The sequence below is a fragment of the Zophobas morio genome, unplaced genomic scaffold (assembly GCF_036711695.1).
Source record: "Zophobas morio isolate AGI-343-1 ecotype UQ-CSIRO unplaced genomic scaffold, CSIRO_AGI_Zmor_V1 ptg000213l, whole genome shotgun sequence".
NCBI lineage: Eukaryota > Metazoa > Arthropoda > Insecta > Coleoptera > Tenebrionidae > Zophobas > Zophobas morio.
The window spans coordinates 429586-452442 of NW_026972317.1; the positions used below are offsets into that span (position 1 = coordinate 429586).

At 34.3% G+C, this 22857-nt stretch overlaps 2 protein-coding genes and 2 long non-coding RNA genes across 27 annotated transcripts; 3 read left to right on the forward strand and 1 right to left on the reverse strand.

Moving 5' to 3' along the window:
• Nucleotides 1-1872: 1872 nt before the first annotated feature.
• LOC135146137 (cell division cycle protein 16 homolog) lies at nt 1873-4605 on the forward strand. The gene is made up of 14 exons (XM_064078286.1): nt 1873-1925; nt 1981-2140; nt 2215-2306; nt 2359-2492; nt 2551-2608; nt 2667-2809; nt 2867-3079; nt 3132-3197; nt 3245-3312; nt 3867-3948; nt 4073-4155; nt 4212-4284; nt 4370-4424; nt 4479-4605. The coding sequence occupies exons 1-14, from the start codon at nt 1917-1919 to the stop codon at nt 4587-4589; spliced, it is 1347 nt and encodes a 448-aa protein (XP_063934356.1). The 5' UTR covers nt 1873-1916; the 3' UTR covers nt 4590-4605.
• A 2231-nt stretch (nt 4606-6836) lies between these two features.
• LOC135146150 (uncharacterized) lies at nt 6837-7244 on the forward strand. The gene is made up of 3 exons (XR_010283711.1): nt 6837-6934; nt 6998-7114; nt 7173-7244. It is a non-coding gene; the product is annotated as an uncharacterized LOC135146150 (long non-coding RNA).
• Nucleotides 7245-7306: 62 nt separating this feature from the next.
• Nucleotides 7307-13463, forward strand: LOC135146147 (uncharacterized). Of its 24 annotated transcripts, none has more exons than XR_010283703.1 (20): nt 7307-7378; nt 7623-7759; nt 7862-7933; nt 8332-8376; nt 8494-9174; nt 9233-9267; nt 9317-9388; nt 9451-9536; nt 9588-9845; nt 9897-9934; nt 9993-10092; nt 10155-10240; nt 10288-10439; nt 10490-10639; nt 10695-10766; nt 11241-11310; nt 11362-11445; nt 11502-11766; nt 12871-12974; nt 13027-13463. It is a non-coding gene; the product is annotated as an uncharacterized LOC135146147 (long non-coding RNA). The 24 variants fall into 24 exon arrangements; XR_010283704.1 differs by having other exon boundaries at nt 8494-9155; nt 9215-9267; XR_010283698.1 differs by having other exon boundaries at nt 8494-9267.
• A 244-nt stretch (nt 13464-13707) lies between these two features.
• LOC135146159 (transcription factor stalky-like) lies at nt 13708-15895 on the reverse strand. The gene is made up of 10 exons (XM_064078317.1): nt 15829-15895; nt 15322-15444; nt 14784-14906; nt 14684-14725; nt 14467-14517; nt 14339-14410; nt 14228-14283; nt 14036-14144; nt 13854-13978; nt 13708-13797 (listed from the first exon to the last, which is right to left on the reverse strand). Exons 1-10 carry the CDS (start codon nt 15842-15844, stop codon nt 13762-13764), a joined length of 753 nt encoding a protein of 250 aa, XP_063934387.1. The 5' UTR covers nt 15845-15895; the 3' UTR covers nt 13708-13761.
• Between the last annotated feature and the right edge of the window lie 6962 nt (nt 15896-22857).

A 22857-nucleotide genomic window follows, 5' to 3' on the forward strand; every position in this document is an offset into this window, starting at 1 on the left:
AACTATCCTTATAAACGATTAATTATATAACAGAATTACCTTGTAAATAATACACCCTTAAAAAAAGTAATTATTATATCACTACTTTTTTGCTAAATTTAAAGGTAACACCGCGGATTAAGACGGCTACTTTTATATTAAAGTTTTAGTTTACGAAAGCAATGACGTTGAAATTTGTAAGTTCCCAGTAAAGTGGGGTCTTTTAAAATTAAATTTATATTACAGCTTTTTAATAATACCAAATTTTTAAAATTAGGGCAGGGTATGATAGACTTTAATTTTTAAGGTGCCATATTCTTCAGTATCCGATATCTAAAAGATGTAATAAAGTTTATATGTTTATGTATTTCGTTATAAAAATGTACTTCTCAAGCTATTAATAATTTGTATTTAAGTAACAAATGAAATCCCTTTTTATTAAGGAAATAGAGCAATTTTTATTTAATAAAGTTTACAACCTAAAGTGTAAGCGGATCCAACAAGGTTTTATGGCACTACAGTTTCTAGCACTACGTCGGTGTCTCTGTGAGGTAATTACTGCAAGGAATTGGAGGCTGAAGGGTGGTGGTACTTCAAGCTCCGCTCTTGTAGTTTGAGGTTCACTTGTAGTTAGTTTGTAGCTATACATAATTCATTAAGCTGGGGAGGTAGTTTTAGCAAGGTAGTGATATAATTCATGATGAAAAGTATATCTAATAATTTTATAGGAAGGCCTTTATGTAAAGAGATCAGAGTCGTATGGTACTTAAATTGGTTTCCTACTTATGTGATTTTTATGTTTTTTTACCCGCGTAACACGGCTTTTTGCAGACTTGGAGCTTATAATTTCGTTTTTATTATTCTCCTTTAGTAGCTCCTCAAAGTTAGTTTTTTAAATTAAAACACACTTCTTACGTAATTGCTATGCCTGCCTTTTTTCTGTTATAGAAGTTTTATCATAATTTTTATACTAATGGAATATAAAATAATACTTAAAATAGTGACTTGTTAAGTTGTAATAGTTTTGCTTAGCTACACTTATAGTATAATAAGAGTTTTTATGTTATATTTTTGGTTTTTACTTTCCTCACGAAGTTTTACTATAGCGTATTTTTTCTTTCCTCTTATTTTTCTTTATATCCAAATAATAGAGAGATTAATACCCCATTATGACCGCTAGTATTGAACTTAACACTTCTGATAAACTGTTAAGTTTTCATGAAGGTTTTAAATTTATTTGTTGTCCTTTTCTTTGATTCGAAGTCACTTCCACGTACTAATGGTGAGATTCTAAAAGGAGCTGACGAGCCTTCTTCATTGTGTTTACTAAATGTATACCGTCAGTTGTATGAAAAATTTTCTGCAAAGAATGATTATATTAACGCCAGTAGGATCGCTGAACAATGCTTAAGCCTCTCCGCTGGTCCAGAAGAATGCTCTTTTACCAAATCTGACTTTTAAGTGTTCCTTTTAGATATTTCAGATGTTTATCGGGTTGCCAACGCCCACCATAACGCTGGAAACTATCACAGGGCTCTTGAATTTCTTAACGCTCGCAAAGTTTCGCTTCTAAATAGATCATTTCGCTATTTGACCGCTAAATCTTACGTATGTATCTGCTTTTACTCTTTTATTACAAACAAATATATAATTTCCAGTTGTAATACGTATAACAAAGAAAAGTATAAGAAATTTAAAAAGTTTCTATAAAGACTTTTGAGTACTTTATTCAGTTAACAAGTGCTCCATTATTTTAGTTTCAGACTTTCATATTTCATCTTAACAGGTGGCCCTTAAGTTGTGGGACAAAGCATTTGATACTTTAGGCAAACAACTTTATTAGTTGAACTTCTCTTCAAATTTACATTCGTTATTTCCTATGTGTATACCACAAAGGCGAAGAAGAATTAGATAAGCAAGCCGCCGATGATTTCGGGATGGAAAAAGTATTTTAATTTAGCTGTTACTATTTTTCTATGTGTTAAATATAATTGTATAAAGCTTGAAAGTTCTTTGTTTTTTCTTCGTGGGACCATATACGAGGCGCACTCCAATATTAAGGAAGCAAAGCGATGCTACCAGGAGGCGCTGTGCTCCGATATTTATAACTATGAGGCTTTTTATCGGCTTGTTAGTAGCCACATGTTGACCCAGAAGGAAGGTGTGTCTGCTCTTCTTAATAAGCTTTGTTAAGGCTAGGGCAGGTATTAATGAAGACTCGTCTGTTTCACAAAGAGCAAACTTTCCTGCAGAATCTTCCTTGGGACTCGGTGAGTGCGTGGGAACGGGAGGCGCTTCATCTGCAATACTCCACTCTGTGCGCACGTGTATTATACCGCTATTACTCATTCATACTCGCCACACACTCTCCTTCTCAAGTATTGTTTCGCGCCGGATGTGCCTGATGCCGCCCACATAAAGCGGTTGAACAAGCACGTGGATGTACGGGTGAACCGCGCCTACACGCACTACAACAGGCTTAACTTTAAAAAAGCTTACAGAATTACTTCCAAGTTAGTGTATTTCCTGTAGTATTTGTTCTTCGTAAGTTAGGCGCTCAATTTATGTTAGAGCCCTACAGTTCGATCCCCTTCACGAGCGTGGCCTGTTGTTGCACGTTGGCTGCCTAGTAAGTGTTTTTTTATTCGTCCTAAGGCCACTTCTTCGAAGTATCCTTCATTTTTTAGATCGAGCTGAAGAAAACAAACGAGTTGTTCATCAAAGTGCACTACTTAGTTGACCGTTTGCCCGATAAAGCAATTACGTGGTACTCCTTGGGATGCTACTATTATTTGCTGGGCCACCAAGAGAAGGCCCGTCGTTACTTCTCGTAAGTCCACCTAACGTCTCTCTGACTCGCGCCCATATATTATTCTTGACTTTATAGTAGAGCACTGGGTATGGGAGCGTGCCGCGGTGAAAGCTGGATCGCCGCCGGTCACTCATTTGCTTCTGAGGGAGACCACGATGCGGCTATGACCGCTTACCGCGCAGCAGCACGTGTTGTTTCTGGTTCTCATCTGCCCTCCCTGTATACGGGGGTGCAGTACGTTCATTATTTTATATATGAGTCTGCTCAGTTAAGCTTTGAGGCCTCCAGGTTGCTTTGTTTTCGTTGTTACCGTTTTGAACATTCTTAATGCCTTTGTTAGGCAGTTGTACTCCAAAGATCCACTTGTTTTTCACGAAATTGGCGTTGCTTATTATAAAGATTACGAGTACTTTTTTATCGGATTAACTCGTTCATTATTGCTAACTCAACTAGATTTGAAAAAGCCATTCATTATTTTCGGGAAGCTTCAAGTTTAATAGAGAAACCTCCTTTTCAAGAAAGTTATTATTATTACTTTTCTTATTGTTAATGCTGCCATTTTTACAATCACTAAGCTTCCTAACGTATTCAGTTTTTAAAGAATAGAACAGCGTTGCTTAAGTTGTGTGGACTGTAGTGGAGATTTGATAGTTTATTGTCTCCTTTCTGAGCTGGAAAGTTACTTTTGGGTAGTTGTGTGTGGCAAGGTTGTATAGGAATCGAATCTCTTTAAGAGATGCTTCACACCCGCTTGAGCACATGGCAGGGCGGACCCATATTTACAGACCCCTCGTGTACAATAAAACCATGTGAATCATATTGGTGAAGGCACGTGATCAATTTACTTTCCATAAGGGCCACAACTGTTTGGGTTCCTAAACACTCCCCTACTTTGTGAACGCTTCAGATTTTGTAATTTTCAATGACAAATTGATATCTGCTCATTGGGCTATTATTGTAATCTTTCAGTGAAAACAGCCTTTTCGACATTTTACATTGTAAATAGGCGCTTCTACGATTTATGCCATTCTTAATTGACCACTGTTCTTTTTCCTTACTAATTAATTATCATTAGCTTCTTGTTATGAGTTTCTCCATACCACTTTGCTCAACATCGGCCATTCTTACAGAAAACTGCAGCTTTTCGAGGAAGCAAAGTTTTTAACTTGTTGCCAGCCTCAACTCTAAGCTTTTCTTAATATACATATTAGTAACCCCTTTTAAATATTATCTACTTATATATCTTTAATTACGCAAATAATACTAACTTAAAAAAAATAGGAATTATTATGAGGAGGCTAAGAAGTGTTCTCCGTTTCACTACTCGAGTTACGCGGCGTTGGGCCTCATAAGCCAACTCTTTGGTGTGCTTTCTCTATGTTATGTTTTTGTGTCCAAACTATACTTCTTTGCACACAAGGCTTTAAAAAAGCCCTTCAAGAGTGCGTTTCCCTCGCGGATGGACCCGGTAATGACTTTCTCAACAAACTGAAGTATAAATTTTTATTGGCACTTTTAATTTCGTGCCCACCGTCATCTCGCACATGACCCACTAATTGCGACTTTGACCCTTTTAAGTGCCTTTGAAAAGTACACGAGCTTTTTCCAGACAGCTATCGAGAATTACCACAAGGTCTCCAGAGTTCCTACTTGAAGCAATATAATTGAAGGTTAAAGATTTCGACAGGCGTTGTCCATGAATCCAGGGGACCCTTTCTGCTCTGCAATGCTCGAGTCGGCCCTTCAGAACGTCAGTCGTATTCACCTGTTGAAGTCTGTACGCGCACATACAAGCTAAAGATTGCTTTAGTGATTTTTACATTAAAATAATCTTTGCTTCTGATTAGTTTAATGCGCATACTTACATTTCTTTTTAGGAAACTTTAAAAAGGGATTATAGTAAAAAGCAGTTGTTGTAGTTAAACGAGCAATTCGTTATATGAAAAAAAAAAAAGGGCAAGCACAGAATTACCTGTCACTTTTTAATTGAATTTTTGTTTTGGTTTTAATATATATTATTTGGACCTTATTGAAATCTGTAGCCCTCAGGTTTTGTGTTAGTACTTTTGGTAAACACTCGGATAGTTAAAGACACTTCGAAAATTTAGAAACTAATCCAATAATTGATTTTAGAAGCCGTAGTTTGTTATTAGATTTGTTCATCTATTATATAGCTCCAACTTATACTTAGCACAGTTTTGCGTTACCGTTACTAAAAATTTCGACTTAAGATCAGAGTCAGAAAAAATATTTTTTAAAAAAAATTATTATATTTGACAAGGAAAACTGTTGATACTTTTTAATAAGCTTAGTTAGCAAATATTATAAGGTAAAGGGCTTTTCCTATAAAACAGAAGGATATATTTAAAGCTCAAAAATTGTTTAAACCCAACGAGAAAAAAAGTATATTTCTGAAAAAATAAGTGCTATCACGGCTGTCGGGCTATAATTAAATATACTCGATACAAAAAGTGTCTTAAGCCGCACAGTCATTTCCGAGCTCGACCGAGAAAAAAATACATTAAGGCTGGGGCTTTTCAACAGCCACAGAATTAAAACCATTAGACAAGGGAAATAAAGCCTGAGCTCCAGCATGCCGGCGTTATAACAAGAATATATAAAAAAAGGTAAATAAACTTTGTTATGTTCTTAGTGGCACCACTAGTGTAATGCTAAAACATATGTCTTGTCGTGCGACGTAAGTCGACTGCCTCGCAAACTCTATAATGTTGCTGATTAACTCCTTTCTGGCAATTTGCGCTGCTTTCATAGAAGCTACAACCTCCAGATCTTAGATAATATCTCCCGAGCAGTCCGCTTTCCGAGGTAAAGTTACCGAGTCGGCAGTTCTCTGCCAACTGAAACCGATTTAGGGGCATGCGATGGATTGTCGAAATTTTAGGGCTGGCCCGAAGAAACGTAAGGCTCTAGGAGGCTATAGTAGGCTACTGTAAAATTTTGGGGAACCCAATAGGTAACGCAATATTCAAAACTTCTCTTAGAGTACTTAAAGTATATTTAAAAAAATCCAGTACTCGTTTCGATTAAATAAAATAAATTAAACTAACCTATAATGCAACTATTTTGACCACTTTTTTCTTTAATTGTAACTATTAATAATAAAGCTAAATTTATGTCAATTGATTATTAATAAAAGAAATTATTTGATGCAAATAAAAATTAAAACAAACTTTCATGGCGGCCTGTGATAATATGTATTTCTTAAAAAAATTGGTAAATCCTAGGTAAAGGTTTTTTTACCGCCTTACGTGGTGGGGGAGGGGGAAATTTCGCCTACAAAAATATTACAATTTAGATCTGTTATGCAGTGTAAACTAATAATAAATATATATTATAAAAGGTGTAGGTTTTCTTGATTGTAATAAGCAGTTTTTTTTTTACATGTAAGTTTATAAAACATTACTTAGCTGTTATACGAACTATAAACCTAGTTTTAGTTGCTATGAAAGACCACCGCATAAATTATCGTGTTAGTAGCAATCAGTCTCTGTAAAAAGTAAAATGGTGGCAACAAAAGACAAAAATAAATCTTTTGTTAACAACGTATTGTATAAAATCTGATGCAAGTATCGCATCGGTCGCGCTGGTGCTCTAAGGATACCACACACTTTAGTGTCTACTCTCTTTCCATGACCACAATCACACTCTTAGGGCGCACCAGTGCTAGCCTTTAAAACCTCGACCGCTGAAAAAAAACCCAGAAGGAAAAAAAAGGTGAATTTCTTATTTTAATAAAAAAAAATTTGGTAGTTTTTCTAGTTTAAATAGATCAAATCTAATTGAGCTCAAAACCGTCGGTGCTCAGTTTAAATTAGCCTAATTACTGGTTTTTCAATCTATTAATTCTTAAGTTTTTTTTAGGAACATGAACCTTCAAATTTATTTGTAAAGGAAGGCACCAAAATTATCGAAGATCATGTAATAGATGAGTTCCTGTGCATAACGATACCAACCATATATAATAAATTTATTTTTGTTAGTACAAAAAAAAAATAGTAGGTTTAACGAGTCTGTGTATATCTTAAACTACAACTTCTTATAAGCAAATTGCTTGCCAAAGAAAAAACACAATTAACGTTTTTGACTCATTATTATACCTTCCTCCATTGATCTCAGGTACAGGTATGGTACACGCCAGAAAATAAATAGAAGGATATACAAACCTAATAATTGTAACTATAAAAGCTTTTGCTTGACCAGCTTACCGCAACCTTTACTTAAGCTGTAACGGTCGGCTTTCTGCTCTGTAACTTTTTGTGCTTGCGAGGCTCACCGGGGGCGCCCTGTAGTATATCATTAAGGGTGAGGTCTATCCTGTAATTATTGTCTCTTAATAGCTAATTTAGATTTATATTTTAAGGTAAATAGAATGTCTTCAAGATAGCATTTTAGAAAATATTACTTTTTAAGTTTTTGGGGGAATATCCTTTAAATGTTTATGTATATAGAAAGAAGTAAATTTTTAAAGCTTTCCTGTTTTATATTGGCATAAAGGACAACGATCAAACGCATTTTAAACTTTCTTGATGCTAAGATATTAGCAGGTTTTCGAACTTTTAGCGGAATGTAAGTTGGACGTTTTTTGCTTAAACAGTGGTATTGGTTTGGTGGCACATAATTTTTCTTTTGTTAAGGCAACTTTTTTTTTAAACTACTTACTAGTTAATAGCTTTTTTGTGAGCAATTTATTTCAGTGGAGAGGTAGACAGCAGATATGTAGTGTCACTATTTTATAACTTTCTACTACAAAAGTCAATATACAACTAAATGCATTATTTCAATTTTTTTTAATAATGTAACTGATGCAAAGGGCTATGGTTAACTGTGAAGTAAAAATAATTGAGGGGGCGGCTCTTTCATTGCTCTTTCCTCGCTAAAAATTTTGTATGCACTATCGTTTAACATTTCTGTTTAGTGACGCCTCTCATAAAGGGAAGATTTTTAAAAGTTAAGCAATTATATAGGGTTTCTGTAAGGGGCGGTACCATTGGAGAATAATACATATTTTTCTTTTTTTAAAAGGTCAGTGTATGTTATTTTTTAATTTAGAAAAATTGGAGCGGACAACTCTACCACTTTAGATGAAAAAACTTTTAAGGGACTTGACAACTTATATAGTTTGTAAGCTATGTTCTTATTATATGATATTTTTATTAATGAAACTTAGCAGTTTTAGGGTTAAGAGTATTTATAAGTTATATGTGCTTTTTTTAAGCAATAAGCAATTAGATTGAGTCGCTCTTTTAATCCGTATTAACTTAACATTTTTTGATAAAAAAAATGTTTTATGACGATACTGAAAGGAAAGCAATTTTGCTATAAACTCTTGACTATTATAACATCTTTAAGCGTAGTCGTTTTGCGATATATTTAAAGTTGATATTATCCCTTTATTTATGAAGTAGCGCAAAATTTTTTGTACTACGCTAGATAACCATCTATTGTTCGTTAAAAACTTGTACAAGCTGACGCTCAGCTCTAAATTTGGGAGTTTAGTAAAGCGATATTCTTTACATTAGTGATCTCGTTACGGGTGTTCGGGCGTGGAGGCCAAATTTTTATTGGTTGTATTTTATAATTTTTCCACTACTAATAAGTATATAGACCTTTTTGGTTATTTCTTAGTAAAGTTACTTAGTAATTTCCATTATTAATATACTAAAAACAATTTTTTTTACCAGAGATTTGGATAATAATTCCATAAGTCGAATTGTTCCTAATGTATTCAGCATAATGACGATCTTGTCTGGTTGTAAGTGTAACCTTACAAAGCAGATGACCTTCTTGGTCGTATATATATTTTAATATTTACTTCAAGTCTTTTATTTCTGTTAACAAACTGAGTTCAATCCGCCCTAAACTTTTCAGCAAACTTACTAAATTGGAGGTTTTGCAAGTTTAACAATATTAACAGTTTTAGTTCCCTTCGTATCTGAATTTATAAAAAAGGTTTCACTATTATCAGATGATAAAAGTTTTCACAATGTATGAAAGATCGATGGCTGACTTAACTTTTATATTTGGTGGTATAACTTTATAATACACTTGCGACGCCGTGAAAAAGTTAGTAATACTAGTGCAACACTAACTTAGCCCGGTCGTTTCTATAGTTAAGACCGAGAATAATTAGACTTAAGCTTTAATAGCGAGGGGTTATAACGATAGCGACCATGGTGAGGTGTATCAGTAAGTCCACACTACTGTGTACTGAACTTATTCGAATGTTCTTGTACATTTTTTACTATTAAAGTTTTTCCATTTATATTATAATTATGTGCGCAACGTCTCTAAAGAAAGCTTTCTGGAGATGAATTAAGCTTCATTATCCCCGGAAGCTTCCGTTGTATACCCCTTTTGGCATTGTAAGTTTTCTTACTAGATGCTCAATGTATGGCTTCGTAGGCAAATATGCCTCCTTAGACTGGTGAAGTATAGTAGAACCTTATCAAAAGAAAGTAATCAAATTTTTGGTGTTAAGAGTATTTTCAAATATGCAAGGAATAGAGCATACCTCTCCCGTCACACTTTCTTTTTGTCGTAGAGTCACCTTATTGCTTATTGCTTGGGTTGTTCAAGGTTACATTGCCTTAACTCTCTACTTTTTTTATTATAAGGGAGCTATCTTATAACAAATTAAGCGTGATTACTCCAGAAACGTTTTCTCAGACGACCGCAGCTATGTAATACGTGTTCAGGATTTTAAATTTCTTTGTTAAAGTCTTTGGTTGGTTCCTTATGAAGTGTTCTTACTTCGAATTTCACATTTTTTGTTTAGAGTTCTATCTGAAACGGGTTAAGTTACCTAGTCCCTGGAGTTTTTAACAACTTAGCTCAACTGAATTTGTTGTAAATTTTATAATGGTCTTGAGGGGGTGCTTATATTATTATTGCCGATAAAAATATTAATAAGTGTAATAGTATATGAATCTGCTATTTAAAGCGACCTTTTGTTTAATAACAATAAGGAATTTATCTATGAATTTGTTGAGTCCAGTTGCTTTTCAAGCCTTTGATGGTTTAGAGTCACACTTTTGTAAGTTTATGATTCATCGACACCTTCGTTTGTGGCCTTATTTATTGGCAGGAACTTGTCTAGATGTTCCATTAGCTTTTTACCTCCAGGTACATTTAACGGGTTGCCTCAGTCAACTGACTTGTAAGTTTTCTTTAATACCCAAAGGAATTCAGCAATATATTTTGTGAGATGGAGCTCTAAATGGGAATAATATAATCTCTATTGCTCCCAGCACATTCGCAAGGAAGAGTAATCTACGTTTTTAGTAAGTTTCATGTAGTATACAAGTAGTGAAGTGTAATAATTTCTTACTACATCGCTAATAAGACGGTTAAGAGGTAATCGTATTACTTGCTTAATCCAGGAGACGTTTGCTCCAAAACTTTTGGGCTTGTAAATGCGAAATATTCTAAGTAAAACTACAAAAGTTATTAATATAGCAAACTACTAAGTCGCGTAGATGTGGATCCGCATTTCCAATGCTGCTGTTTTTTAAATCTTCGTAATAAATGAAACATCCGATCTGGAATGCCGTTCGAGTGCAAGCATCGAGGACGTGATATGTCTAACTCGAACTTTGACTGGAATGACTGCCGTCAGCAAACAGAAGACGTAAGAATACTAAATTCTATGTAGCCCATATATTCTATAACAAATTAAAGGCACATATATTGAAGAGATTTCGGGTAAAGGCGAACATTACCACTAAAAATAGTATGCTTTAATTTTGGCCCTACGTGCTCCAAGCAGAAAGATTCAAAGCTGTTCGAGAGCGGCCTATTTCTAGTGCCGAAGCAGAAGAAGAAGTAAAGGTTTTATTCTACAACTGCTAGCACTCTTTTATTAGTATAATAATTTATGAAGTAGTACGAAAAGCAACCGGATGTTAAGCGCGAGAAAAGTTTTGTAATGGAAAGGGCATTACAGGGAGAGCCGGCGGTACTTTTTTATAAGCATTATTAAAATTTTTTCTTGTGAATGAGAGCGCTTTATTGCTCATTAGCGCTTAATTTCTTAACTTCCTCTAATCCTAAAAAAAAAGAATTATACGCTTTTTATGTGCGGCAAAGACCAGTATTTGTTAACTTTTACAAATACTCAATGCTCTCCTTTAGTGCTCAATAAGTACTGTCCCTGATAACTTATCATATGTTAAAATTGTGAACTTTGGAGCAAACCCGATATAAACATTAGCATTTGGTTGCATTGCTGAAGGAGTTAGTCGCCCGTTGAAACTGTAGAAGTTTTTTAGTCTTTTAAATGAATCAAATGAGGTTAATTACAAAATACTCCCTAGTAAGTCAGTCTTAAATCGCCATTAACCCTTGTGCTTCGGGAAATTTTATAAAAGACGGAATTAATCAACTATCGCACTATACTTAGACCATTTACTATTTATTATTTTATATAAAGGATAACAAAGTTGCAGCAGATAACGATTCAACGAATGCTATGAAAGGGACTGTAAAACACCGTCAGTCAAGTTTGAAATATGTTTTTAGCTATTATAAAGTTTATTAATTCTGTAGTTTAGAGTAAGAACTTAAATGAATCGAAAACAACACATAAACCAAGTAAAGCAAGTAAAAAAAATATGACAGAAAAGTCTAATGCCAAGGTATTTCTAGTATATAATTGCGAGTTTATTCTAACTTAACATGGCCTTCTTTTTAGGTTACCAAGGAGCAACCTGCTGGTAGGGTAAGCGAAGTCTCCCAGTTTTCATTTTATGGCCTTCATTCGTTATATTCTACAGTATACAACCCGGGGGGTAATGGGAATAGTAGTCGTCTTTGTTATTACTGCATTTTTATGGTGCCTCATAGCGGTGGCGTTACCACCAAATTTAGCAGGCGCGAGGAATTGCGTGAACTGGAAACTGCATTTGACTTAAACTTTGACCTTTGGGCTTAGTTATATAAAATTCCTTTGCTAAAAGGTTAGCTTTAACACACTATAATATTAATGATAATGCTCAGAGTATGGCGTTCTTTTATGAACAAAAGCGCTTCGATACAAGTTTTTCATAACAATAAATATGTAGCGCGAAACTTTTTGGAAACACCAAGAGGTGTGGGTGTGTTTAACATTTCCCACTATTGATGTTTGCAGTGTTTTTTGGTTTCAATGAGTTTCACATCTGTAGGTAGGGAGCGGTATTGCTTCCCTAAGAAGAAGAATAGTACTATAAGAAAGTCAATAAGGATTGTGCTATTAGAGAGTGTTATTCGCGTTTCTGTGTAAGCCTCTGGCTCTTTAATAATAGAATATTTTTAAAAATGTTAACTTATATTAACTCACTAAAAGTTTACCCTTGGGGACGCCATATTTCCTCTTCACTTAAGCTATTTCACGTCGAAGAATTACTCTGACCATTGCAAGGAAAATACGGAAAAATATCATTTGCTCTTATCATTAGTATATCTACCACCGCGGCACAGAATATACAAAAATTTTACTTATGTTTGTTTCTAAACTTCTCGGAAACACCTACCCAGTCATTCGGATTATTATTAAACTAGCCTTGTTCGAGTAAGTTATATGGGTAAAGGTATTATCTTCAGGGGTCCAATCTAGTGGATCAACCCGATTATTTAATCCTTGTTAAGCGAATAAACAACCAGTAGTTTCCTACCCTCCTGCGTTTCCTTCTGCGTAATTTTGACGTCTTTAAATCTTCAGTCAAATTACCCGGAGAAATCTTTCTTTCATATGAATAAATATACGAATTATAGTGTCATCCAGCGAATGGACTACCCACTGACAGAATAAACCGGGGTAAAAAATTTCGCAATAGGCTGCTACGACAGTGCCCACAAATTTCTATTTGAATGTGATCTTAGTGGGCTGGAAGCAATTAATATTTTTATTTATTACATTTAAATTATGCTGAAAATAATAATGGTGTAGATAGTATGTGTCAGCGAATTTTGATTTGACCTAACCAAGCTATCATCGACCGTTAGACATCTCATATATTTTTTTGATTGTAATAGTTAACATTGACCTATTTAAAATATCTTTTTTAATATAATAAATAAAGTCAGTGTAACAGGTTAGATATGTAGAGCCATCACACCGGGATTGGGAGTTCTCGTCTTAGCTCAGCGTAAAAAGAATTGAGGAAGGGGCAACCCTCTTTTAACGGTCTTTGAGGGTTGCCTTCGCCCTCGTAATATTCTAACGCATTTAAAATTAGAGCCGTCGGATCTTTTATGATTGGTTCCTTGAGTCGTAAGCTTAACCGCCTGCTGTTAATACTAAAGTTTTAAACCACTGTTCTAAGTATATCATGTATAAAAGTATTTGAATTTAAAATATATTTCGGCACTACGTTCTTTAATGCCCTCGCTGGTTATTAGTTTAACCGTTTAGTAGAAGGGGGAGGGTATATTACTAACATCTTTTTTTAGACACAGAGCTGCCTTTCTATCTAATCTCAACTTCTTGGCTAGAAAAACTTTCTGTTGCTCATTTTTTTCCTCTCCTACATTTGACTCCATGGCGACTAAGCTGAAAACGCCAAGGATAATCTACAGCTTCGAGAACTGGATATTTATATACCGACATAACAAGGGATAATTTCACATTTGTTGTAACATTCAAAAGACAAGAAATAAAAAATTACAAACTTTATTTATATACTGTGTTCTTAAGGATTTTACTAATACTATACTCTACCTGATAGTACAGTTTCGAAGCACTTTTTTAGTTTCACATGCAGGGGTTAAAATTTATAGTTAATGAAGATAATTAAAAACCTCTGTATGAAACACGATTTCTTATTGCCCTGAAAATTGATCGTAACTAAATAATAATACATATGTCATGCTTCTCTTAAAAAGTTTATTTAACGTATTAAAATTGAAAAGTCGGTTAAACAAGCACTTTTTTAGTTTTCCTTTAGGACGTGCTTTGTTCGTTTGCTTTACTTTTATAACTTAAGTCTATTTTTTATTATTCGACGCTTCTGTGATCATATATTCACTGAAAATGCCGTTATAGCCTTCATTTTAATATTATTACCGGCTTATTTTTAAAGTTAGTTGTTTTTCCTTTTTTTTTCGTCCGCTTTTCAAATCGCAGTCCGCAAGCGTTGCAAAGGTTTACCTCTCCATTAGGGCCCCGGCGCCATTGGGGTGTTCCAGTAGCTAAGATGTCACAATGGACAAAAATTAAAATGATAAATTAAAAAAAATATATATTACCTTTGCATTCATCGCAAACCCTTAATTTTTTATAGGTTGGAATAGGTGGTTGATTTAATTCATGTGTTCTATCAATAGTATTAAAATTTTTTCCAGGTAATACATATCTCTGCCCAAAAAAAAAAATTTATGTTTCTGCCTTATATGAGTCATTTTACAATTTTAAAAAAATTGGCAATAGATAGCAATGACCTGCGGCCCTACTCCATGAGTGTTTGGAACATTGAATTGACAAGTTACCCGGTTGGCTGACATTCAAAAGATAATATTAATTGGGAAAAGTAGTATACAATCTTAAGTTACGTTCTAGTAAAGAGGTTTCAAGTCTATAGTCACTAATTGGAAACTGTGGAGGCAATAGAAAACCCTGGAGTGCTAAGGACCAATATTACAAGTTAAAAGTAATATCATAAAAGAGTTAAAACCCGTACTTGTTAACTCATCAATGCTGGGCTGGGGGGAGTTAATTGCATCCCTGAAAGCTTTTAAAAAAAAATTTATGCGCGTATAGTTAATTTCAATGCAAACTTTATAGTAAATATGCCAGAGCTCCTCACTAATAACACTACTTGTATAAACCATTATGATATTTACGAAATTAAATACCTAGGTTTGCGTTGTGACGCGCTAAAATGTCATTTATGTTACCTTGTGAGCGTGAATTTAAGCTGCCTAGCAGCGGATTAAGTCCTATATATTAAAAAAAGAACCCGAAACCTTATTTAATATAAATATTTAAATCTTGTACTTGAGTCGGAATTGTTAACTGTCCAGCCAATATTAGTGGCATAACTGGGCAAATTTGCTGCGTAATGTCGGCCCCTGAGGGCGGAGTCTCCTCTAGGATACGCAGAAGACAAAGAAGCTGTCGCTTAGAAAACAAATTAAAATTAATATAAACTTTTTAATAAGTGATGAAATAATAAGCCACTTCTGCAGCTATAATTTGTGTGCCAACTTCTACCGCAAAATGGAAAGTTTTAATACTTTTTAATTAGACCCCTTTTGTTTAACCTATAAAACTAAAAAATAAAAACTTGAAAAATTAGCTAGGTTTGTACCCTTACAAAGGATACAAGTTACATTATACCCTCACATGTGTTTTAACATCCCTTAAGTTAACGCCACCATTGTTCCTCATATTATATAACTTATCTTTTTAAATTAATTTACATCTCTTACTCCTAAAAGTTGTAGTAGATGAGATGAGATTAGACAGAGGGAGAGTTGGCCGCTTACTTCTAACACTGTAGTTAAAGAATTTAACTTAAGCAACTATTTTATACATTGAAAAAGTCCGTCAAAAGCAGGTAAGTCCGGTATAGTTTGTGACTGAGCGCTGCTTCTGTTTCCTGGGTACTGCGTTGAGACGCCATTTACTTGCAATAAGTCAAAGTTCATATTAAGACCTAATTATATTTAGTTTCTTAACAATTTTGAATAAAATAAAGCAATAAAATATTATTAAACCATTAATTCTATAATTGCTTATCGGCACCCTTTTTTTTTAATATTAATTATTCCGTATTTATATAAAAAATATTGAATAAATGCTCCTCTAAAAATTAAACCAAATATATATACCAAAAACATTATAATAGGGCAGTTCTCTTACTCTATTACCTCTGGAGTACAGTACGTACACTACTACACCACATTTATTTTAAATTTTAACGGTAACAGTTCCAATTTTTTAACCACCCCTTATGATAGCATAGTAGCAAATAGATTGATTTATCTTTAGTAAATAATTACACATAATATTTCCTTATAAACTTGATGAAACAGTTTACCAGTTTGGGAACTCATTAGCAAGAGTATGTAGTTGTCTTTAACTTTGTACACCGGAGAAACAAGGAAAATTATTTGTTAAAAAAACCTATGTAGGTCCAATTCTGCGCTTGCCGGGTAACTTAAAATAAGTAATTTAAAACTTTAGCCTAAAAAACGCTACTATGACAAAAATAGAAATAATCAGTATTATTCCCGAAGTTTTTACTATTTAGCTAAAATTCATTCACAGGATTGGCATTGAAGGTATAAAAAAATTAATAGTTTTTGTGGTTGTAAGAACGCCTTTCCTTGTTTGCATAAAATCGACTTAACGGTTTACTAACTTAAAAGTTTAAAAAGCGTAGACAGCTATCATTTGGGCAGTATAAAACCTTGTGTAAGTATTACAAATTTAATTAATTTATTTATTACATCGCCTGTCAAAGGAGAGATGTGAAAAGTCGAAAATATTAACTTAGTCACCAGGTCCTAAGAGCCCAGCGTTCCTTATATTTTATTAAAAACAGGTATTGGTCGAAAATCTTGACAACATATTTTGGCGCACTTATGTAAATGCACTTTTTAACCTTGTGGACTAAAGACTAACCTCTCTTATTCGTCTCAGAGACAATATTTGGGTGTTGTATCCAAGTTCTTTAGCATATAAAAATTACTAATTAAGGGTTGGTTGGAAAACCAATCATATGAATTGTAATACAGTAAGTAAAATGCGTTCACTAGACCTCAGTGACCTCTTGAGCTATTTATTACATTTATTAGTTGTACTGCATAAAGCCCGTACCTTACATTTTCATGAAGTTTATTTTCTGGGACGGAACTTAAGTATTCTGAAGAACGATAAATTCAATAGGAAAGTTAAATAATTAAAGTATGATTGCTGTAAAATAAAACTATTTTTGTAATTTTTTTTTAAATGGCAGTATTGAACTCCAAGTAGTAGTCTTATTTTTTTAATTAATTAATACATGGCGAAATTCAAAATTATTTAAGCACACAAGTAGTAGTGCGCAATAGGGTAGTTTAAAATGCCAACGAAATATGAAAGATTATAAGTTGTCTCTTTTTTTTTTAAAATGCTTAAAAAAGGGAGCGACTAAGTAGAAATGGATTATTTCAGTTTAAAACAACGCTTTTAATTCTACTATTAGCGACATGAATTCCTATATAAACCAGAAATTTAGGATTAAGATTAACTCGCGCTGAGTGCTAATAGTAAATTTAATGTACGGCCAAGTCATGTAAAAGTAGTGCGGCAGCACGAATAGGGAGGAAAGAAAGGTAATAAAAAAGGTGATACAACAAGTTTAAGTAATCTTTATTAATTTATGCAGGAAGTTTGGTGTTAACTTATATTATATTAGTAGTGAAATATTATTTTCTAATATATTAATTAATACAGCTGGCATATTCACCTAATTTTTCACTTAAAAAATGTTTTTTCTTCTTGGGTCCTGTGGCATAGGATTGTTGAAATAATTCCGTTGACTTTGTAGTAAGCCCGAGATAAAAAACTATATTTTTTAGCACGAAAATGAGGCGGAATTTAACAGGTTACATACGTAAAGCCACCATACCGAGATTGAGCAGTTAAGATATTTAACGCCGTGAGCTCGACATCGCCGGCGCGACTCTCCTTTTTCGGGTCTTTGATGTCGCGTATTTAGCCTCACCCTTGAAATTCTAATAGAAACTGGAGTCTCAACGCCCCAGGTCAAGGCAAAAAGGGTTGCCAAAACTTCCTTCTGCCGCTTTAAATGATTTGAGTGTCATATTAATTAGAATAATTACAGTTATCTTGAGAACGTTCTTATCAGTTAATAAATATATACTTTAATGGATTTTGATGAACTTTTAGTTTCTGGTAGATTTTATATATTTTTTATTAGTAAACTAACTTTTAAAACAAAATTAACCACTATGCAACCTATTAACTATTCATAATAGGTTGGAAAGAGCCTTTTTTGTCCCATTCACCAGTCTCAGTTTCTGGTGATGAATTCCACGAAGTTTGTAAGACGAAGGTTACCCGTTATCTTTTTCTTGTTCTTTTAAAAAATTTTTTTTTGTTGAGAAGGTTTACTCCTCCACACAAACTGAACCCTTACATAACTTGTGTGAATTTACCCTCTATGGAAAACGGGTTTTGCATTTCTTGCTAACGTTCTTCGGTTTTTTATTTATTTAATATTATATTTATTTGTCGCTTGGTTCGGTTACCCTTTTTAGATATATTTTAGCCCATTTTTATTATTACTTGTTTGTAAATAAGGGTATTGAAATTTTTATTTTGATCTATCAACTAGGGTTAAGTTGGATCACTGCGTTTGCGGGTTTAGTAGCTCTTCAGGATTCCAGTATGTTCTGTGTTTATTGGTTTAATAGGGGCTTTCCTTTCTTTTAAGACATGTAAGTCTTTATTTTTTATTGCCAATTAATTATTACAGAATTATACCTTTATGTAAACTTTAAAGTTTCTATATAAAAAGTTCCCATGAGATTAAGGATTATATAATAGATTAGAAGGATAAACTTCTAGGGAACAAAGAAATTTTTTTATTTAAAAAAAAATTAACAATGTTTTTGAGGATCCATTTAATAAAAACGAGGTTTCATTGCGGCAAATAACGAAAGTGTGTGTTGCTCGTTAAGCTTTGGTCTTGGATTCTTCAGTCTCGTGCTCTTTGTATTGATAGTTGCCCTTTTCTATGCACTCCTGCGAGTCTCCCTTCTTCGCTATTATGCTCCTCTTTTGAGCTCATTGACTGCTGTGGTTTCCTCCTTTTTTATTATGGTACGTGGTGACTACTCTTGCTAGTAGATGTTTTTATGAACATATTAATTACAATATCTGGAAATTGTTAGCGTCCGTGCATTTGGGATCCTGCTTTGTTTTCTCTTTATTATTAAAAATAATTTACGGCACTGACGGAGTAAATATTACCCGCATTTCTATAACTTACAGCACTGGTAGACCTTAACTTATATAAGACATGCTTGTGTATCTGCTCTTGCTTTTTTTACGGTCGAGGGTAACGTAACCGCTCTTCAGGTGGCCGATTCAGTTTTGAACTTCCCCCGAACTCATAACCAGAAGGCAATCAACGCGGCCACCGCTGGTTTTATACTGGTTAAATAACAATAATAATCATAATAAATAATGATAATAATGATAATAATAGTTATCTATTGGATGCATTGCGGCTCTTATAGCTTTTTATCCTGTTCAACATCCTTTCTTATACGGATTTGTCTGGAAAAACCATGGCGCTGGGCGTAATTCGGAATTTGGCCGTTGGGATTACATTGGACTTCCTATATGGAAGATTGATAAACATAGTAACAATAATAAAAATAGTCTCGACACTAATTAAACATTTGCTTTCATTCATTTATTTTACGAGTAAGAAATATTAAAAGTTATGGGCTCTTTAAGTTTTAATTAAAGCCCATCAACCGTATATGCGAAAAGCATTTCGGCTCCTTTCTTAATTCGTTTTATTATAATAGTATTAAGTTCAAGGTCTTAGATTGCTAAATGTTTTGCCAACCTTAGAATTGAAGGGGAGTCAAAAGAAAAAGGTGATATTTTATACTTTAAAGTTAACAGCTAAGTGTTGAATGCCATCCTGGCCGCGGGTGCTCCATGGCTGGCCATACACCCAACACAGTTGTCGTGTCAAAAGAGTCTAAAAACTCTAACAATTTATCTGCTGATTCGTTATTGAAATGCGCGTACGGACTTGCAAGAAGGTACCATAGGGTACTGTTCTTTGGTTTTCTATAGTCCCAAATTTCACCAAACCTTAAATCGAAGCCAGCTATCAAATTATTCTTGAGTTATCAATACTCTATGATAGAGACGGCATATAACTTAATGCTTGTGGGGAAAAATGACTTCTACTAGGGAACTAGCTTTCTCTGACTGAAGTCACTTTTTCAAATGAAGTTCTTACCCAGTATATATGTTAATAACATTATCTCCCCTTTCCTAAGCCGTTAGTGCGGCCCGGAAACCAGTCAGTTGTACGTTGATTACATCTATCGACTAGTACTTGAGATAACAGTACATTTTGATAGGGATGGGAATTCTGGATAGTGCTAGTGTTGTAAAGTGCGCCCCTGCCTGGAGATTAGCCATCTTCTGGTTGGGTACAAAACTTAGTTTTATTACTCCATAGTGCTAAGGAGCCCAGCTATACCGCTGAGGCGAATAATAAGCCCAATTTTGCTTGAAACCCTCATTGTTGGAGGTCTCGATCTTCTGTGGTACGAAATAGTGACCTTGAACAATTTCCTTTATTAAGAAAATTCTTCTTTTAAGTATATAGTTTGGTATTAAAGCATTTAGTTCGCTTTTTCTAGTTAAATTCACCATTAATTTCCCAGCAGAAGCCACTTTTCAATAGACATGTAGCCTTACAACAACGTCCCTTTCAGACAAGAGTGTTATCTCGTAACAAGTCCGATAATAAAGAATTCAGGTTAATTCCTAACTAGCTTAGTTATATGACTACACTAATGGCCCAGGAAGAAACGTAGTGTTATTTCCATCACTCATCGTCTGACTAAGTTATAATTCTTGATTTCCTTCATCGCTGCCCTCACTCAAGGTCATCGTAGGTATACAACTTATCTTCTTTTCACTAATTCATTTTAACTACTCGGGTGTTATGTTCTATAATATGACCGTTCTACTACTAAACCAGAAGTCTAAAAGACCTGTTAGAGACGTAGAAGGCTTAGAATCTGGGAAGCTAGATTGTAAGTTACATTACATACACTATTCAACATCTGCATGATCAAGAACTCCACCCCTATCTGGCTGTACAGTTATTCCAAGTCATGAACTGGTCGATAATATTGTAAAGCCAGCATCCAACTAGCTGAAGTTAGGTTTTTTTTTTTAAGTCTGCCTTTTTTTGACAAGTATTTAGTCAAAAAATACCAACGCCCTGAGGAAACTAGAAACAAGCTGTAAGAAGGAGTGATGACTATAACACTATTACCATATTCCAGGCCATTAGTGGTCAGCCATATATTTGGGCGTCCAACTCAACTTAATTTCTGGCGATCTCTCGTGGGAGAATATTTAAGGTAATCAGGAGGGTGGCTGTTGAGGTATTGATTTACATTCTCGACTTTTACACTGTTTTCTGGGCATTGCTTGACGACGTTAGCTATACGCTGCAGTGTTACTCGAATAGGTCTATAAATGATGGCGTTCAAGGCCACATAGCGTTAATCAAAGCAGGGATCGATGAGACCACGAGATTACTTCCTAGCCGTCTTGATGCCAATCAATTTTGACCGGTCGAAAAGTTAGGATTTGAGGTAAAAGCTCGTTCTCGAATGAGCCACAGAAACAGAGATCACGGGCTTTAGTCAAATCCAGTAGTTCGACTGAAGGTAGCCTTCACCGGCTGACTTTGCCTCTTGGCTAACACGAGTTAAGGCTGGGAGTGATCAACCGTACGTGGAGTCACTTGCTGCGGAAGGGTAGTGAAACTGTGTAACTGGTTAAACTAGCTTCATAATTGTTAAGTCGAATTACACGCATGACTAACAACCTTTCAGCTTTAGTACATGCGATGTAAAACTAAATCCTTGGGTCGAAAGACTCGCTGTTAAAATTGGTAAAATCTGAAGGTTAGTTTAGCTCTTTGGCAGGTGTTATACTCCTAGTGTTGCTCGAGTGAGTCTTTAAATGATGGCTTACATGCCTACGTACCGTTGGTCAAAACCTGACGGTAGAAATGTTAGACGAGCGCTGGATATCGTCTTATTTACTCTAAGGCGCGAGCTCAAAGTATGCTCAAAACCATGACCGGCCCTTGAAAAACCAATTATTTGTAAGCAAAGGAATTTGTGTATAGAACAAACGTTGGAAGAACTTTATGGAGGTCAAAATAAAAATTAAGCATACCAATGATCTAATATTAACACCAACAGTTCTACTGTGTATCACTTGTCATGTTAGTTTTTTCACTTGTTTACTTTATAGAAGATTGAAAGCAAAGTAGAATTCCATCATTTTATGAGTTAAGGGTGGTCTCTTTGCCGTCTGTTGCAATGGTTGGTGCTGGGTTAGCTACCATTCTCCCTTACAATATAAACAGAGAGACCGGGATTTATCTTTTTCTATTCAAGGGAATCATTAAGTTGTAAAACCTATGAGCTATAAAAACCTTGTAGCTAACTTGATTTAAAAAAACTCCAATGCACAGGAATCATGAAAGGTATTTGAATTTGTAAATATATGGAGCATAGCGTAAAATTAGATATAATTAGTTCGCGATTGTTTCGGGGTGCTGCCTGATTTTAAAACCGAATAAAAATTGTTCAGAAAGATAACACTACTTGATTAGTTATCATAAAATTATAGTTTAAAAGGTATCGAAACTTTGGGTTCTAATTCCTCCTTAAATTTTAAAATTTTTAAGTAAAGCTCATACATATTTTTATTAAGAATAGTTTGGAATTTGGGAATATCATTAATAAAATAAATACAGTTTTTTCAAAATATTCAAAAAGTTTGTAAGGGAGTAGTGCTTTGAATTCTAAAAGTTTTAAACTTCAATACAAATTTTTTTATATAACAAAAAAATACTGCGGTGTGGCTTAATTCACCTGCAGATAACAAGCTCGTATAAATGTTACAGCCGAAAAAAAAAGAATAAAGCGTCATAAACTACAACCCTTATGCTAACAAAAGATGACTTAGATGATAACTTAAACGAACAATTTGAACTGTACATTAATTTTTTAAAAACGTTCCATTGTGTATGTCAAACACGTATTAACATAAGTCAAGTTTACAGGAACTGTTAAGAAGAGGTTTGGTTTTTAGAAAAGCAAGGCTCCCTATTAGTTTCTTTTATACTAAAGGGTGGTGACGGGCAGTTCTCAGGTTGAACAGGCAACTATCACAGACCGAAAAAAAGAGGTGACTCGGTAGGAAACGAAGCTACATCCTTAAGTTTACGGGAGGTTTCGTATTACACAAATTCTCATGAGTATATATATCAAAT